This window comes from Pseudochaenichthys georgianus, chromosome 21 (assembly GCF_902827115.2).
Source record: "Pseudochaenichthys georgianus chromosome 21, fPseGeo1.2, whole genome shotgun sequence".
Lineage (NCBI taxonomy): Eukaryota > Metazoa > Chordata > Actinopteri > Perciformes > Channichthyidae > Pseudochaenichthys > Pseudochaenichthys georgianus.
Window position 1 is genome coordinate 14,421,485 of NC_047523.1, and position 16,985 is coordinate 14,438,469.

At 41.6% G+C, this 16,985-nt stretch overlaps 1 protein-coding gene across 3 annotated transcripts in view; it reads right to left on the reverse strand.

Annotated features, from left to right (window-relative positions):
* Positions 1 to 3,879, reverse strand: part of LOC117466535 (partitioning defective 3 homolog B-like) — a 291,025-nt gene extending 287,146 nt beyond the window's left edge. For all 3 annotated transcript variants that reach the window (XM_034109836.2, XM_034109835.2, XM_034109837.2), the window contains exon 1: positions 2,797 to 3,879. In XM_034109836.2, coding sequence (XP_033965727.1) covers positions 2,797 to 2,916 — 120 coding nt within the window. In that variant the 5' untranslated portion in view covers positions 2,917 to 3,879. The remainder of the gene's footprint in view (positions 1 to 2,796) is intronic.
* Between the last annotated feature and the right edge of the window lie 13,106 nt (positions 3,880 to 16,985).

Genomic DNA, 16,985 nt, shown 5'->3' on the forward strand with positions numbered 1-16,985 from the left:
CAAGCAGCATACTTTCTAGGCAGGATGAAGCAGATAGGGATGAGGGGGAGAGGTAGAGAGTCAGGGAGAAAGCTGCCTTTGTGAACATTTAAAAACATGATTTGCCTAGCACTGGGGGGTTGGGGATTAGGGAGTGGACAGCTCTACACAAACACATCCCTGCTTTCTAATCCTGGAACACATTAACAGCCATAATTACACGGCTACAACAGATTAGTGTTACAGGGAAATGACGGAATGATGGGAAGAGACTGAGGAAAAAAACAGAAACAAACACATAAGAGAAGAAGAGACGAGAGGGAGCAATTAAGGTGATACGTAAATCCATTCCAGAAAAAAAGGAGGAGAAAGAAGTTGATGAGGAGGCAAAAGCAGGTGTGAAAAATCAAATAGAATACCTAAAATATTAAGCAACTTATTAGTAAAAAGGAGAAAGAAGGACTAGCTATCAAAAAGAGGGAAGAAAGAGGGCGGAAGGCCAAGTAAAAACAGAAGTTACAAAGGGGAATGTAAACAGTCAGAGGAGGGGAGACTGAAGTGCTGACAAATGTGTGGGAGAGAGAAAGACAACAGAGGAAGAAGATAAGGAAGAAGAGCCAAAACACACACAGCGTGCATGTGTTTAACAAGGCTGTTCAATCACACAAACAGGAAGCAAAGCATTGAAACACCCCGAGAGCTAATCGATAGAGCAGGGAGGTGCATCATTACACAAACCGCTGCTGCAGGAGAACACACCTGGAGCACTCACTTCGCTCTCAGTGAACATCGATAACACCTCAAATGTTGCTGCGCTAGTGTGAGAGTTAGAATGTAAACTGTACTGTAACATGGCGGGCATTACATTTGATTGATCTGACACTTTTATGCCAAGCATTAAACGTTTTATTTTTGAAGTAAGACTACAATTTAAAATAACTTTTTGCTAAGAAATCATTCAATATATATCTCCTGGTTTTTGTTTGGAATTGTGTATTAATTCAAACATTTACATTTTCAGAGCAGACAATGATCAAATGTGCCACCAACCAATGCCATTAACCCTGTTTGCACATTACCAGGAGCTTTTTGGAATGCAGTTGTTTTTCAATGTTATCAGTACCACTTGTGCTTTTCCTACAACATAGCAAAATGTCTGCTTTGATAAAGCAGGCCCTCAGATGTCAATCAACAGCTTCTAATGGAAGCACCCACGCTTAGAGCTTACATACATTACCTTTTTACATGATATATACTGTTAGTTTGAAGTCTGTACAATACTTTCTGCAAGTCGGGACTTCTTGGCAGAACACAAATATTTTAATCAGAATGGTATACACATACTGTACTGCTATTTGGATACTGCACTAGTCTATTGCAATTTTGAAACAATTACGATTATTTACGCAGCCCTAATTTAAACTATGAATCTATACTTCTAGGCGGAACAGAGTCATCTCATAAAGCAGAACAGGAGGTGAATAAGGAAGTGTTTAAAGAGGAAGAAGGGATCAAATGAAAGGGAAGCGAGAGTTCTGGCTATGTAGAAAGGGAAGAGGTGATGTACTTGTGAGCATAAAATGATGATAAATTATATAGAGGGGTTAAAAACAAGGAGTTTGGAGGCTGATATATGGGTAGATGAAAGCAAAAGTGTGGAGAGAGCAAAAAAAAGAAGAGGTTGAAAAGAAAAGAGTTCTCCGAAGGCTCTGTCTGTCTAGCAAAAACACAAACACAGCTTCTCCCCTTCAACCCCAACCGAGGCCATCTATATATATGACTGGTGTGCTCTTTGAATAATGGAGCCAATATGGAGAGAGTCACTGAGAAGATTTGGTCGTCATGAGGTTTCTGCCCCAGGAGCAGCACGGGGAATCAACAGCAGTCATAAAGGAACCACAAAAGAGTCTCATTTACATTTTACACTGTAGAAGTGGAAACGACTCATGCCTGCTCCTGTCTGGACCATCACAATTCACATCAGATATGCTTTTAATCTTTTATACAGCAATTATGGAGAACTGGACCTCCATGGCTTTGTCTAATTTCCCAAGACTTTGAGGTGTGATAATCATATGGCCCTTTTCATGATATAAAAATGACAGAGCATTCGATTATTCTTTTATGACTTGGAGGAAAACCTCAGATATTATGAAAAGCGCTGTTTCATAAAAAGTAATCTCGCCTTTTTTATCAGTCTTTCAGGAGTTTATAAAAATGTTACTATTTTTTCAGGAAAGTATTTCTAACAATGAATAATGTAGCCAAATGGTGGCTCGAAGGTCAAATAGACTTAAAACCACATGTGTTCATGTTCTATTCGTGTTCTTGGAAATGACCTATTTTGTTTCAATGAAAATGAAACTGATTGCCGAAACATTAAATAAATACAAAAACTGCCTAAGGTGTAGTAAAAGGTAAGTACATGTTGAGATGTAACTGCCGATGTTTCAGTAGAACGTTAGTTATAAAGCAAAGTACTATTTGACTCGCAATAACTGTACACTTTTTGGTAGTACCAGTCCCAAAAAAATCTCAAGTAACACCCGCTGCATAGTGCATACATCTTTTATTTTCTAATGTAGGCATTTACTCAAATAACAATATATTTTAGAATATAGCAATATTCAATCATCCAATATGCATATCCCTAAACAACTTTTTTTACTGATGTTGGTGCATTAACCAAATCCTTTTTTGTTTGAAATGATAATAAATACTGTTGCCTTTGGAGCAGCTATAACAATATACACATGTATGTGTCACAACATAGGCCAAGTGTCATACTGATTATTTTTTTAATTATTTAAATGTTACCTGTTCGAGGAGTTTTCTGTATCTCTGCGTGGCTTGCTGGATGAGGTCCCTCACAGTCCACCCCTCCTTGCAGGGCACCACCACACCTGTCTGCCCAAATGTCACCGTCACCTTCATCATAGCACTCTCCTCTTCATCCAAGATGCAGACCCTCGGGATGTGGGTGATGAATAAAGATGATAACTATGCAGGAAGGCTCCAAACCGCAGTATGTCCTTCAGAATGTCTTAATAAAGTGGCAGGGATGGTTGAAGAACGTCTCAAAGTGGTCCAGAGTCAGTAAAGCTATTTTCTAATAACAGTCTGTCCATGACATGTCCACTGACTTCCACAATTCAATGTAGTAATAATGACATGCGTAGGTACATCCGGGTTTTTACATTACTTTCTCATGCTATAGTCATGAGAGTTATCATCTATGTACATGTCCTCAAGTGGTACTACCATTGGTCCATGTATTAACTTTCAGTTTCCAGAAAAGTTAAAACAATACAGTAGTGTTTTCATGTTGGAGATAAACGAGAAATGTGTAATTTCTCAGAGTTTTACCTCACGTTAACTGCACTTCACAGAGGCTAGCAGTCTACCAGCTAGCTCTACTTTGCTAAAAAAAAAAATGATTAGCTTGATAGTGTAACCTGGTCCGGGCTAAGATAACAAGCCAAGGATGAAAGCGGTTCAGTTTGCCTCAAGCATTAACTATCCTCACGACGCTTTGCCAATACATTAGTCATTGTGTTACTAGGTGTTTTGGGGTAAATACAAACGTTTATCTTATCCTATTAACTTTTATATCAGCGAGTCGAGTCCTGCGCTAGCTAATGTTAGCCACCTTAGCTGAACTTTGGAGGGAGGGATGCAGTCGCTCGGGCATCACTCCAGAAGTTTTTCCACTCGCTACTTTCCTTCTTCCATGCGGTGAGTGGCATTCACTTCATCACCGACACACAAAGTACGGCAACGAACCCGTTATTTTTCACTTACGATGACAAGCCGTAGGAGAAGTTAAATAGTAACACAGACTATGGAACTGTGTGTTGGAAAAGTTTGGAGATTCCTTCACTGCCGTCCGCTCCTGGCCAGTTTCTGACCAGCTCCTCCACCGCTTGTTGCTGTCACTTTCTTAAAGGGGAAGTACTCCAGTTATTGCGAGGATAAAAGTTCGGAGAAGTATACACTATTGATGTAGTATACACATTATCAGCTAAAGTTACAGCAAGTTATGGTGTGCAGGAAAACAAAAGTGCAGTAAATTCAATTCAAAATAGCTTTCAGTATGATTGACCATAATGACATACAGTAGGTATTGCCAAAGCTCTGTACAGTTGCAACATCTATACAGAAACGTACTGCTATGTTCATAAACAACCTGAACAGAAACAAGAACAACATGTTTCCTTTAAAATGAACATCAGGAATTAAAGGAACAAATAAATAATAATAATAATTGCTGAGTCCATTTATATAATACATTAATAAGAAAATAATAATAATAGACTGCGATGTGAGACATGGTGGGCAGAAAATCAAATAGACTAGTGATTGAAGAGTGATTGAAGTTTCTCTTTGTTCTTTTGTTTAACTGTAAAGAATCAGAATCAAAAATCCTTTATTACTCCCAAATAACAATGTACATTTACAATTACAATACATTTTTACAGCAAAAGTGGCATAAAAGCAAAAGTGGCTGCAGGTAATAAAAAAAAAGGCATCATGCAATAATACAGAATATATATATTATGTATATTAATACACTGAACAAAAATATAAACGCAACACTTTTGTTTTTGCTCCCATTTTTCATGAGATGAACTCAAAGTTCTAAAACATTTTCTATACACAAAATAACCATTTCTCTCAAATATTGTTCACAAATCTGAAAAAATCTGTGATAGTGAGCACTTCTCCTTTGCCGAGATAATCCATCCCACCTCACAGGTGTGGCATATCAAGATGCTGATTAGACAGCATGATTATTGCACAGGTGTGCCTTACGCTGGCCACAATAAAAGGCCACTCTGAAACGTGCATTTTTTCTTTATTGGGGGGGTCCGAAAACCAGTCAGTATCTGGTGTGAGGGGTAGGGTTAGGGGTAGGGGTAGGGTTAGGGTTAGGGTAATGTTGTGAATCGAGTGGCCCATGGTGGTGGTGGGGTTATGGTATGGGCAGGCGTATGTTATGGACGACGAAAAACAGGCCACTCGATTCACAACATTACCCTAACCCTAACCCTACCCCTCACACCAGATACTGACTGGTTTTCGGACCCCCTCAGACCCCCCCAATAAAGGAAAAATGCACGTTTCAGAGTGGCCTTTTATTGTGGCCAGCCTAAGGCACACCTGTGCACAGCCATGTTTCTACAGTTTTTAACCCTTGTAAAACCTAGAGTTAGCATGTACTTAGCAACAAATACAACAGACTTTAGGGTATACCGTATAACCATTGTTGTTGCAGTCATAATATTAACGGGATCCATATTCATACAGCAGACAGTGAAATTGGTGTCGTTACCTAATCAAATCCCATGAAAATCTTTTTCTGGTTGATGCCAGCTCAGCATTTTAATGTTGAAAAGCCAACAAAAATATTTACAAAACATTTCAGTTTTTCACAGTTTGATTCATCTTCAAAGGGGAAACCCCTCCTTTGAGGTGGAGTTTGGCTGTGTAATTAGCAGCTCAAATATGCATGTGTATGTCTGCTAATTGATTTGGGCTAGGTTTAGTTTCTGGGTCACTTAATTCCATTGCTTCTAATGAACCCCATGGGAGGAGGAACATTGTGGATGCATGCATTTTTTCCCCTCTTTTATTTTGGTGAAAGTTTGAAAGTAAGAATTACACTTGATAATCATTTAGGACATGAGATTTCATATTATTGCATTCACTGCAAAGGAGTAAGAAGCAAGCTAAAGTATTCAGAACTCATATGATTGTCTTATTATTATATGCTGCTGCAGATTTTATATAGGGTACAGGGCAATGTTTAAATAGTCATTCACAATAAAAAAGTACTCAGACTAAACTAATAATTTTGAGGTCAACCACATCTTTAAAGTGAAATTCTTTTTTTAAAAGCAGTATTGTGCTGCATAAATACTTCATTACATTCATTCATGCTATGTTAAACCGCATACTGCTATAGCATAGCAGTATGCACTCAAAATAGTTACCTCCTTTTAAAAGAAGGTAATTGTAACCTTGTGTGAATTATAACAACTCAACCTTGCCAAATAAAACAAAATATTGAAAAATGTAATTAACAAATTAATTGTTCTGCACCTTTCAAAACCATTAAAACTAACTGCTAAAACACAATTCCTCATATACTGTAGACACACCTGTATTCAAACCTCGATCCATATGGTTGCTCATCCCCCTCTTTACCCCATATGGTAAATTCCTAACCTCAGCAGTGCTCTGTGTCATGCCTCCTCCATTATGAACTGTGGAGAACATGCTAGGATGTGAATGCTCCCCTGCTGTTGGGCCAGATGCATCCAGACCCTGGCAAACAAATCAATATGTGTAGTAGAACATGTTCTGCTTTTTTAAAAAAAGAAAAGGGAAAATTAAAGGGTGCAGTGGGGGATAGCAGAGTATTATAAGATGCTTGAATGGAAATACACAGGGTGCACATACAGCTCATATTCTACATGAAAGCACTCAATTACATGGACACATATTCCTTTGTCCCTCCAAAAGTCGCTCCATCACCTCCTACTCCTGAAATATCTCGGAATATAATGTACCTTTATTTTTCACATGTATAATCGATCATACTTTTAAAATCACCCTGGGCATCACAAGGCATTCAGAATTAAGAATGGGGGGGAGAGGCACATCACAGGATGCCAGGGGGCCACATACACAATAATAACTCATGCCCCAACTATCATTCCATGGAAATAATGTTGATGTATATACTCCCTTCCTGGGGGTCAGCATATTAAAAGGTAAAATACTATATTTAGTGTCACAGAAAGCAGAGTACGGTGGACCAAAAAGCAGGAGACAGGAACTTTTAACACCAAATACCTTTAATTCAGGCTTGGTCGGGTCAAAACAAGGCAAAACAGAACAGCACTTCCCTGTGCACAAAACAATTAAGAATCCAACAGTTTCTAATCAGAAAACCAGGACTTTAATAGAAGCTGAACTAATGAGGGGATACAGTGCAGGTGGAGAGGTCGTGTTGATGCAGGTATAATGGGGAACAAGGGAAACTAATTAGAACAATCTAAACAGGTGGGAAAACACAAAAAGACAGGAACTAACAACAGACAGATTTAGAAAAATAAAAAATAAAAAAAGGAAACTGATAAACTTAACACTAGGATTATGACGTTTACATTATTGTATTTTATTGAGAAGATACTGTACACGTGCAATACTGTAGGCACTAAGGGTGTGCTTACTGGGTTGCTAGTGGTCTGTAGAACTTCTATGAAAATACCTTGATTAAAGAACCCTAACCTATTTAGTTCCTCTGACTTATCATATACTGTATAAGCAACATGTTCACATTCACCATCTTTATTGACTCTATTTTTTCAAGTATGTTTATTGGATATTGAACAACACACAAATGTCCAGATATCATGTCTATATAGAGTCAACTATAACATTCTTAGAGAGTAACCAAACCTCTACAGAATAAATATTAAAACAATTTGGTAAGAACAATTCAAAGCCTTGTATTAACATAACAGATGTTAAGGTCAAACATACTTTCTGTGGGTTCCATGCTCACAAGGAAAAGGGGTTAAGTATAGGAAGAGCTGAACAAAATGTTCATGTGGTTCTTGTAGAGAGTATACCAACCTTTGTTCTTTACAGATGGAAAATGGGTGTCATTTTGGAACGTTATATTACATCTTGGCAATTTAGGGATAACTGTTAGCTCCATGCTTCATGTATCAAAGATATTTCTACTTTGTTAGAGTGGAAAAGTAGGTGTACTATAAATAGTTCTCTTGCCAAATGTAATACAACATGGGGATATATTTTGCATATGGGTTGGTTGACATATGATTATGTCTAACTGCTTAAATGAACCTTCGTATTATATTTTGTATACAATGCGACTTGTATTTCTGTCTATGGTTGTGACGGGGCGACCAGCATCTATGTTTTCCGTCTTTTTTTCGTGTGTTAGTTTTCAATGAAAAGTTTGTGCTGTAACGAAAGAGTATCAAAGTGTCCTATTTCAATGTTAATGTTTTCAATATTCTTTTACTTATTTATTGTATTTGTTCTTTCTGATTCTTCATTATTATTTTGTCTGCTCACATTACTTAGCCTGCTCTGTGTTGCATTCCAAATCTCTAAATCTCATCAATAAATTTGATTAAAAAAATAAATCCAGCCGAGATAGAATGCTATACCCCGGTGCTCAACATGTTATATGTCACTGAAAGATTTGTCCTACACCCTGCAGACTGGTCTTGCATGTGAGTGTGTCGGGGGGCACGTGTTCGCCCTCAGATACAGACAGATCGATAGGAGGACTTGTCAGTCGGAGATTTCGATCAGTCCACTCTCCAAAATCCTCGGTCGCCCGTACACACATACCAATGGTCACAGCCAATATCCCACTGCACTGTAGGAGCATATCAGGCTGTCAATAGCACTGCATGTTTTAACACACACCCACACCCACACCCACACCCCCCCCCCCACACACACACACAAGTAATAACAAAGCCGTTGATCATCACTTGTCCGTGCAGAGATCTTCAATGTGTCACATGTGTAGTTGCCATGCTTCTATCCAGGGAAGAGTATAAACCATTTATAGCTCAACTGGGGATCTTGGAATTAAAGATGGATAAGGCTAATATGGATGGGTGGATGGTGGAATGGATGGATGGATGGATGGATGGACAAAGGGATGGATGGATGGATGGACAAAGGGATGGATGGATGGATGGATGGATGGATGGATGGATGGATGGATGGATGATTAAATGGGAAAATACTAAGCAAAGTCAAATTATTTACCAATTCTGAAAATGTTCCACTGTTTGGGTTTGATAGTCTATAAACATTGACAGACGATGCATTGCAACTGCAGTGAATGATTTAAGCATATGATTACAGAGTAAATACAAATTAAGTGATTTCAAGCCATGGAAGTTAATGTTACTAAATTAAAATGGTCTCTGTTTATAGAAATGTGTGTGATCCAAATATTAACTGTGCTCCTTTGAACTTATCATTCAAAGCGTTTCAGGATTTGTTCCATTTTAAATGCCAGACAGATTTAGGGAACAGTTTGACATTTTGTGCCCCAAATGTGTCCACATGTCTTATAAAAAAATGTCTATGCCAATTTCAAATGGTTTACATACTTCAGGCCTCCTCAGAGACTTTTGTATTATAACAAAAACAATTTTAGGGCCAGATTGCCAAACAACAACAACAACCACAACAAAAGACTGTCAAAATGATAGACTAGAGCTGAATTTAGGAGGGTGACCTTGTAATCCACCAGACTACTGGCTCTAAACTTGGCAAATGGAAGGAGAGGTTGTATGGACAAAAAACAAACATGCACAAATGGCTCACTTAGGGAAAGTCAAACAATGACTAAAGTTTTACCACGGAACAGAAAAATGCTGCAAAACAAACAGAAAATGAGAGAATAAAAATGTCTTTGGTGTGAACACCTCAGAGAATTTGAGAAAACATAACTCTTGTGTAAGGAGCAGCGCCAATGGTGACTCGAAACCTAAGAAAACAAAACAATGTTACTTTTGCTTACATTACAGGGAAACAAATGTCTATGAGTAAGATTTCCCGTGAACATTGCCAACATTTCGATGATATTTTTGGAAATAAGACAGAAATATACAAGACAAGCATACTAGTGTAGTCAAGATCAAGACATTCAGAATAAAAGAAAAAAACAATGGGTTCTACATTTACCTCAGATTAATGTATACCCCTTGTGTGACAATGACAAAATATGTGTTATATAACTTATTATAGTAAGATTTAGCTTTGTAATTTCACAGCAGAATTATAAAAGGAATGTCTACACCTGTACAGATACACATGTACACATACACACACACACACACACACACACCTCTGGCTAATAGCTCAATTAACACACTGTCACGTCAGAAAATGTGGGCGCAAAGGATTTACCTGTCTCTAAGGAGGATGGCGAGAGGGGGGAAGTAATTGATACTATATTTCACGGAAAGCTACTTTGAAAACTAATTATGTGTATATAACAAGCAGGGAATTACTCCAACAGCTCCTATTAGTTGTGTTGACCGGGAGGTGTGTGCGTGTGTGTGTGTGTGTGTGTGTGTGTGTGTGTGTGTGTGTGTGTGTGTGTGTGTGTGTGTGTGTGTGTGTGTGTGTGTGTGTGTGTGTGTGTGTGTGTGTGTGTGTGTGTGTGTGTGTGTGTGTGTGCCTGCATGTGTGTGTGTTTTGTGATGTTACTGGGCTGTGATCTCTCCATTCGCCACTGATGTCACAGTACCAAGTTGCAATACATCAAGGCAGTCTGTGACTCAACTGGGAACATACACCCTGGGAAGTGATCTTTATTTCAGTTTTTATGTAATGTACTCCTAGAAATGTACATTTTACACCAAAATCAATAGTAAAGTGCTTCAGGATAGAATTAAAATGGTCTTGTTTATGGAGATGTGTTTGTGCATATCCAAACAGATATGTATTTAAAGCTATGGGAAAAGAAAAGGACGGAAGTAGAAAACTAAATGTGCAATTGCATATTGTTTTGAATAAATGTCAGCAATTTCAGTCCCACCTTACCTGTGATATTATGATTACCTGTGGCTTTTATTTATTTTGTATTCAATAAAAAAACGAATGTATAAGACTCTCAATGTAATACGACCTAAGGTGAAAGTGATAATCTTTAAGAAATATGTAGGTCATTTATTTTTCAATAGACTCAGTATTTTCTTTTGAGAAATATGTACTGTCTCTTAAGCAAACGCTATACTCAAACAACAGTAAGTAGTACACCTATTGGAGACTATTTTCATAACTGGAATACTACACATTGGTGGATTATATGTATTCAGGAAAGCAGGACGATATATTGTGTAGAAATGCATCAATTTTCATCAAAAATGAAGAGGCTTGTCAGCCAGTGCAATGTTCTGGTCATTGATGTGATTTTAATAGTTAAAAGTGGAGCTCTATGGCAAGGAGAAAAAATCTATCAGGCTACAACTGCAACATTAGATTAAATCCTTTGATGCTTTTGTTCTTCTGTTGATGATACGGAAAATGTTGAATATTACCCGCCTGGTCCTTTAAATCAATACATTCAGTCGTATTTGCCTTTTCAGAGCCATAAGAATGTGATGAATAGAGCGATGGAATGGGCAGCAGTCTAACTCTGAATTGGATTCAGTGGAATTGCAGACCAAAAGACCAACGGGTTCACGCCCTCTATCTCCTTCCCCTCTCTTTTACAACAAATATGACATTTTCAATGCATGAAGCAATTTAATCTCCCTCTCTTCTATGAAAACGCCTGTAAATGAGCGTCTGTGAAATTAAGGAGATCGCCCAGAGATTGGTCAGCCTGTCGATCTCTCTCCTTCTCTCTCTTTCTTTGGCTCCGTCCCGTCTCCCTCTAATACAAAATATAAGATATTATCAATGCATGAAGCAATTTAATCTCTTTCCCTCCGCTCCCTCTCTCTCCCTCTCTTATGAAAACGTCTGTAAATGAGTGTCTGTGAAATTAAGTGGGAGATCGTTCTGTTTTTCTCCGAGGTCAGTCTCTCTTTCTCTGTCTCCCTCTGCCTCTGTGATCAGTCCATTTGTCAGAGGTCAAACTTTTTTCCCTTCTGGGTGCAGCATTCTGCCTGCCAAACATTCCCCATTACTGTATGTAAATTCATTGATTGCAAACCCATAACTACATCATACTTATACTTTGACCCCTCTTATCCAGCCCACATGCACACTATCACCCCCTCTGCCCTCATGCAAATGAGAAACAAATAAATAAATAATTAAATATACAAGCTTTTTATGTCCTGGGCAAATCCTCAGAGAGGAATGAGAGAATACAGAAAATGAGGAAATACAGAGAGATAGACCGAATGAAAGAATGTTGTGAAGGGTATAAGGAAAGATGGGGCTTATGGGGGCTTACAAAAGGCAATGCAAAAAAAGAGATGATAGCAGACTGACTGCCTGAATGAAATCAGGGTTTCTCAGAAAAACAGAATAAGATGCAGGGAAAAACATCCTTTTGTTATGTTAAACACGCCATCTCATTGGAAATGTCTTGGCCTGCTTTATTCATCCTAGCATTGTCATCACAAATAATAGTGGAGATTGACAGACTCTTGCTTTGGATTAATTCCCAAGAGGTTCAAAGAATTGTATACAGATTGCAATGTGTTGATGCCCCTTAAACTGGAGAATAATATGTATTATGCACTTCTAGCTATCCACCTACTGTAAGTGTGCAAACTTAAGCTGTCTTGGTAAAGGCAACAGTTGCAAATAATTGTTCATTGTGTGCTTCCTGTATGCAAATGGAAACTTCCTTTCAAGTATGGATGTGCATTGCTAAAGATCAACAGTACAATAAAAAAGCAAGTCATGCAACATTGACAGGAACGTTTGCCTCTGCTTCACACAATACAGTACACAAACACTTTTCCTAAAAAACACAAGTTAAACAACAGTTAAGCATTAAAGCTGCCATTCTCAAGACATTTGCCTAAAATAAATGACAGCCTTAGTAAAGGCTTAGTTTCATCAACAGAAATAAATGAACTGTACAATCCAATGTTAAGACATTACACTTTAGATATTTCTCAAGATTAGGAACAAACATACAGTGGGATTCTATGAGTTGTGGCAAGTGCTCCCCCTAGAGTTTCCTGGGATACATTTCAGTCTCTACCTTCTCTCTGTTACGGTTGAGTGAAGGAAGCAGGACCCAAATGCAGATAACTCAGATTAACCTTTATTTCAAGGATACTGAAAAAATAAATTTGACAAAACAGAACACTCACCGGTGAACTCAGTCACAAACAAAAGACGAACCAACACTGAACACAGGAAGAGACAAGACTAAATACAGGGAGGGGTAATCACAGGACGAGAAACAGCCGGGCAGGGGAGGAGAAACACAAGGGCCACAGGTGAACACAATCAGACACACCAGGGAAACTAACGACAGGGAGGAAAAACACAGGGAGAGGGACCAGACAATACACAAGGAGGAAAACAAGACAGGGAGAACCAAACAGCAAAATAAACCTAAACATACAAAACTACAAACGTGACATAACATGAGAATCGTGACAGAACGCCCCACTCAAGGGACAGATTCCAGACGTCCCTAAAAAAAAACCCACAAAAGTCCAAAACCTCAAGCAGGGTGGGTGGAGGGGGTCTGGAGGACGGGTTTTGGGCTGCCAGCCCAGGAGCACAGCGGAGGGCCCGGAAGGGATCTCGGGCAGACGGCCCGGGGGCAAGGCAGAAGCCGAGAAGGGGGACTCGGGCGGACGGCCCAGGGGCAAGGCAGAGTCCATGGTGGGGGTCTCGGGTTGACGGCCCGGGTGCAAGAGTCCATGGTGGGGGTCTCGGGCGGATGGCCCGGGGGCAAGGCAGAGACCATAGAGGGGCAAAGACCACAGCGGGCAAACTCAGGGGGCCGAGCATGAGGGCGAAGGCAGCAGCAGGAAGAGTCAGGGGGCCGGGCCCGAGGGCGAAGACCGCAGTACTCAGGGAGCCGGTCTCTCAGGGGGCCGGGCTCGAGGGCGAAGACCGCAGTACTCAGGGGGCCGGGCTCAAAGGCGAAGACCGCGGCTCTCAGGGGGGCGGGCTCGAGGGCGAAGCAGGCGGTGACGGAACAACTCCGGAGGACGGGCAGGAAGGCGCTGACGGGACAGCTCCAGAGGCCGGGCAGGAACCGGAGCCGGTGGGACAGGCTTCGGCAGGATCCCCCACGGAAGAGGACTAGGATTTGCCAGGACCCCCGGCGGAAGAGTTGTCGGTGGGACCCCCAGAGACACAGGACACAGGGTTGGCAGGACCCCCGGCAGAAGAGTAGTCGGCGGGACCTCCAACGGCGCAGGAGATAAGATTGGCAGGACCCCCGGCAGAGGAGTAGTCGGCAGGACCTCCAACGGGACAGGACATAGGGTTGGCAGGACCCGCGGCAGGAGAGTAGTCGGCGGGACCTCCAACGGGACAGGACATGGAGTTGGCAGGACCCCCGGCAGGAGAGCAGTCGGCGGGACCTCCAACGGCACAGGACACAGGGTTGGCAGGACCCCCGGCAGAAGAGTAGTCGGCGGGGCCTCCAACGGCACAGGACACAGGGTTGGCAGGACCCCCGGCAGAAGAGTAGTCGGCGGGATCCCAACAGGACAGGACATGGAGTTGGCAGGACCCCGGCAGGAGAGCAGTCGGCGGGACCCCCAACGGGACAGGACATGGAGTTGGCAGGACCCCCAGCGGAACTTCCAATGGCCCTTGAGTAGGGACTTGAGTGGGGACTCGAGAGAGGGCTTGAGAGGAAACTCGAGAGGTGACTCGAGAGAGGGCTTGAGAGGGAACTCGAGAGGTGACTTGAGAGGGAACTTGAGAGGGGACTTGAGAGGTAACTCGAGAGAGGACTTGAGAGAGGACTTGAGAGGGGACTCGAGAAGAGACTCGAGAGGGGACCTCGAGAGGGGACTCGAGAGAGAGGACTTTTTTCGGCCGGAACGCCGACAGGACACGAGGGGCTGGAGTGGACCGAACCACAGACATGACACGGGGAGCTGGCGTCGACCGGAGAGCCAACAGGAGACGAGGAGCTGGAGTCGGCCGGTACGCCGACAGGACACGGGGAGCTGGCCTCGGCCGGAGAGCCAGTACTGGAGCCGAAACCATGGCTGCTGGGGCCAGAACTGGGGTTTGGAACCATGGCTGCTGGGGCCAGAACTGGGGTTTGGAACCATGGCTGCTGGGGCCAGAAACATGGCTGCAGGGGCCAGAAACATGGCTGCAGGGGCTCTGGCTGGTAGCCTGGACCTGGGTCTCCTTCTCTTGGGAGCCTTTTGGAGGCACCGTGGACCTCCAAAAGCCAGACGAGACCCATCAAAAGCGTTCTCGAAAGAAGCTATGTTGGGAACTGTGGCAGGCAGGGGGTTAGCATGCCTGGGGTTAGCAGGCCGGGAAACGCATGTCTGGAGGAAGTCCTAGGTAAGAACTTCACTAACCCTGGTTTCTCTGTTGCCCTCTGGTACGCCTCTGCCAGGGCAGCCCTCTTTTGCTCCGCACTGGTTGCTCCTCTCCATTCACCATAGCTGCAAGCCAGCAAGTAGGTAAATGAATATAACTCCACTTCAAATGTATCATCTGCTGGGTCCATATGTGGTTGGTTCGTACTGTTACGGTTGAGTGAAGGAAGCAGGACCCAAATGCAGATAACTCAGATTAACCTTTATTTCAAGGATAATGAAAAAATTACTTGGACAAAACAGAACACTCACCGGTGAACTCAGTCACAAACAAAAGACGAACCAACACTGAACACAGGAAGAGACAAGACTAAATACAGGGAGGGGTAATCACAGGACGAGAAACAGCCGGGCAGGGGAGGAGAAACACAAGGGCCACAGGTGAACACAATCAGACACACCAGGGAAACTAACGACAGGGAGGAAAAACACAGGGCCCTTTCTCATTTCTCGAACTCCCCTCCTTGACTCCCCTCCTCGACTCCTATCCTCGATACTTAGTCCCGCCCACAGTAGATGCGAGCGGAGGACCGAGGAGAGAGGAGGGGAAGCAGCAGGCGGTTAGAGAAATGAGAACTCCTCTCCTCTGAGCGGTCATTTTAAAGAGACGTCCATTAATGATGACAGAAGGCACAGCAGCCCTCTGTCTGATGGACAGATGTGTTCATGATGACTTATATATTTACTTTGATTCATTCACAGTGCGGTATAATGAGACAATAACAGGCTACAGATGCGGACACGCACACACACCAACCCAGTCTCACGGCATTTCGTGTTCACCAACACGATTTTTAATCTATTGATTCGTGTTCACCATCACGATTTGCCCCTTTTTTTCGTGTTGCACAGCACGATTTAAAAAGCAATGTATTTCTACTGGTAACGTGTTTCGTGCCTGCAGGCTGCAGCACGTCTTTTTCTCCGGTCGGGTCGTGGAAGACCGGAAGCTGTGTGGTTCATAAAAACATCTTCTTACTCAATATCAAGCCACAGTTATTGCTTTTATTTTAAATCGTATCATTTCGGACTTTTGTTGTCGTCTGTGAGGGAAATAAATGGGGCTCAGAGCCTCAGGATACTGAAATCTGTATTTTTTAAATCTTTTTTTCCTTCTAATTTGTTAGTCTTTTCAAAATAACACACTGTTATTTACTCACCAATAACACACAATTATCCTTGCTTTTATTTATTGGTTTAATTCCATAATCTCGGGCTTTTTTGGCGTCCGTCAGGAACTGAATTTCAAAATAAATATAACCGGAAACAGACGTAGGCATTTCGAGCGATTACCCAAGATCCTCAGCTATGATTTTAAGCTCGCTGATTGGATGTGTTAGCCGCAATGCATGCTGGGATTTGGTGTTTATATAAAATGAAATCCGGAAAACATTTTAAAAGTATAAAATAATACTTAATTCCGAGTGCTCTTGCTTTTCTCTTTGAAAGTCATCACATAACGGCATTGTAATACACGGTTCGGCTGCATTACATATTACCGATCTGCCGTGGTTCTTTATTTAGAGAGCCCTGATGAGAAGACCTTTGGAAAAACTGGAAGAAATGGCGCCGAAACTGAATACTTGACGTGGATCATAAATATATCAACAATTAAACAACATCTTCAATTTCTCTTCACACAATACGTCTCCTTGCAGTATCAAAACTAATTCGGCTGACTTTTACATTTGATCTAATTCATAGATAGGTTATATTTACACCATAACGGTGCACAGCTGATATAAAAGGACTGTAGTTTTTAAAGATATTACTGATTTTCTTTGAATGTAAGAATGTAAATACTGAGTCTGAAATAGTATAGCAATATGCTGTAAAATGATGTGAAAGCATGCATAAAACTATACATCTTCAGATATTGTACATACACACTAATAATACAAAGTTATTATGGCTGTGTGCACCTTGTGTGCACCT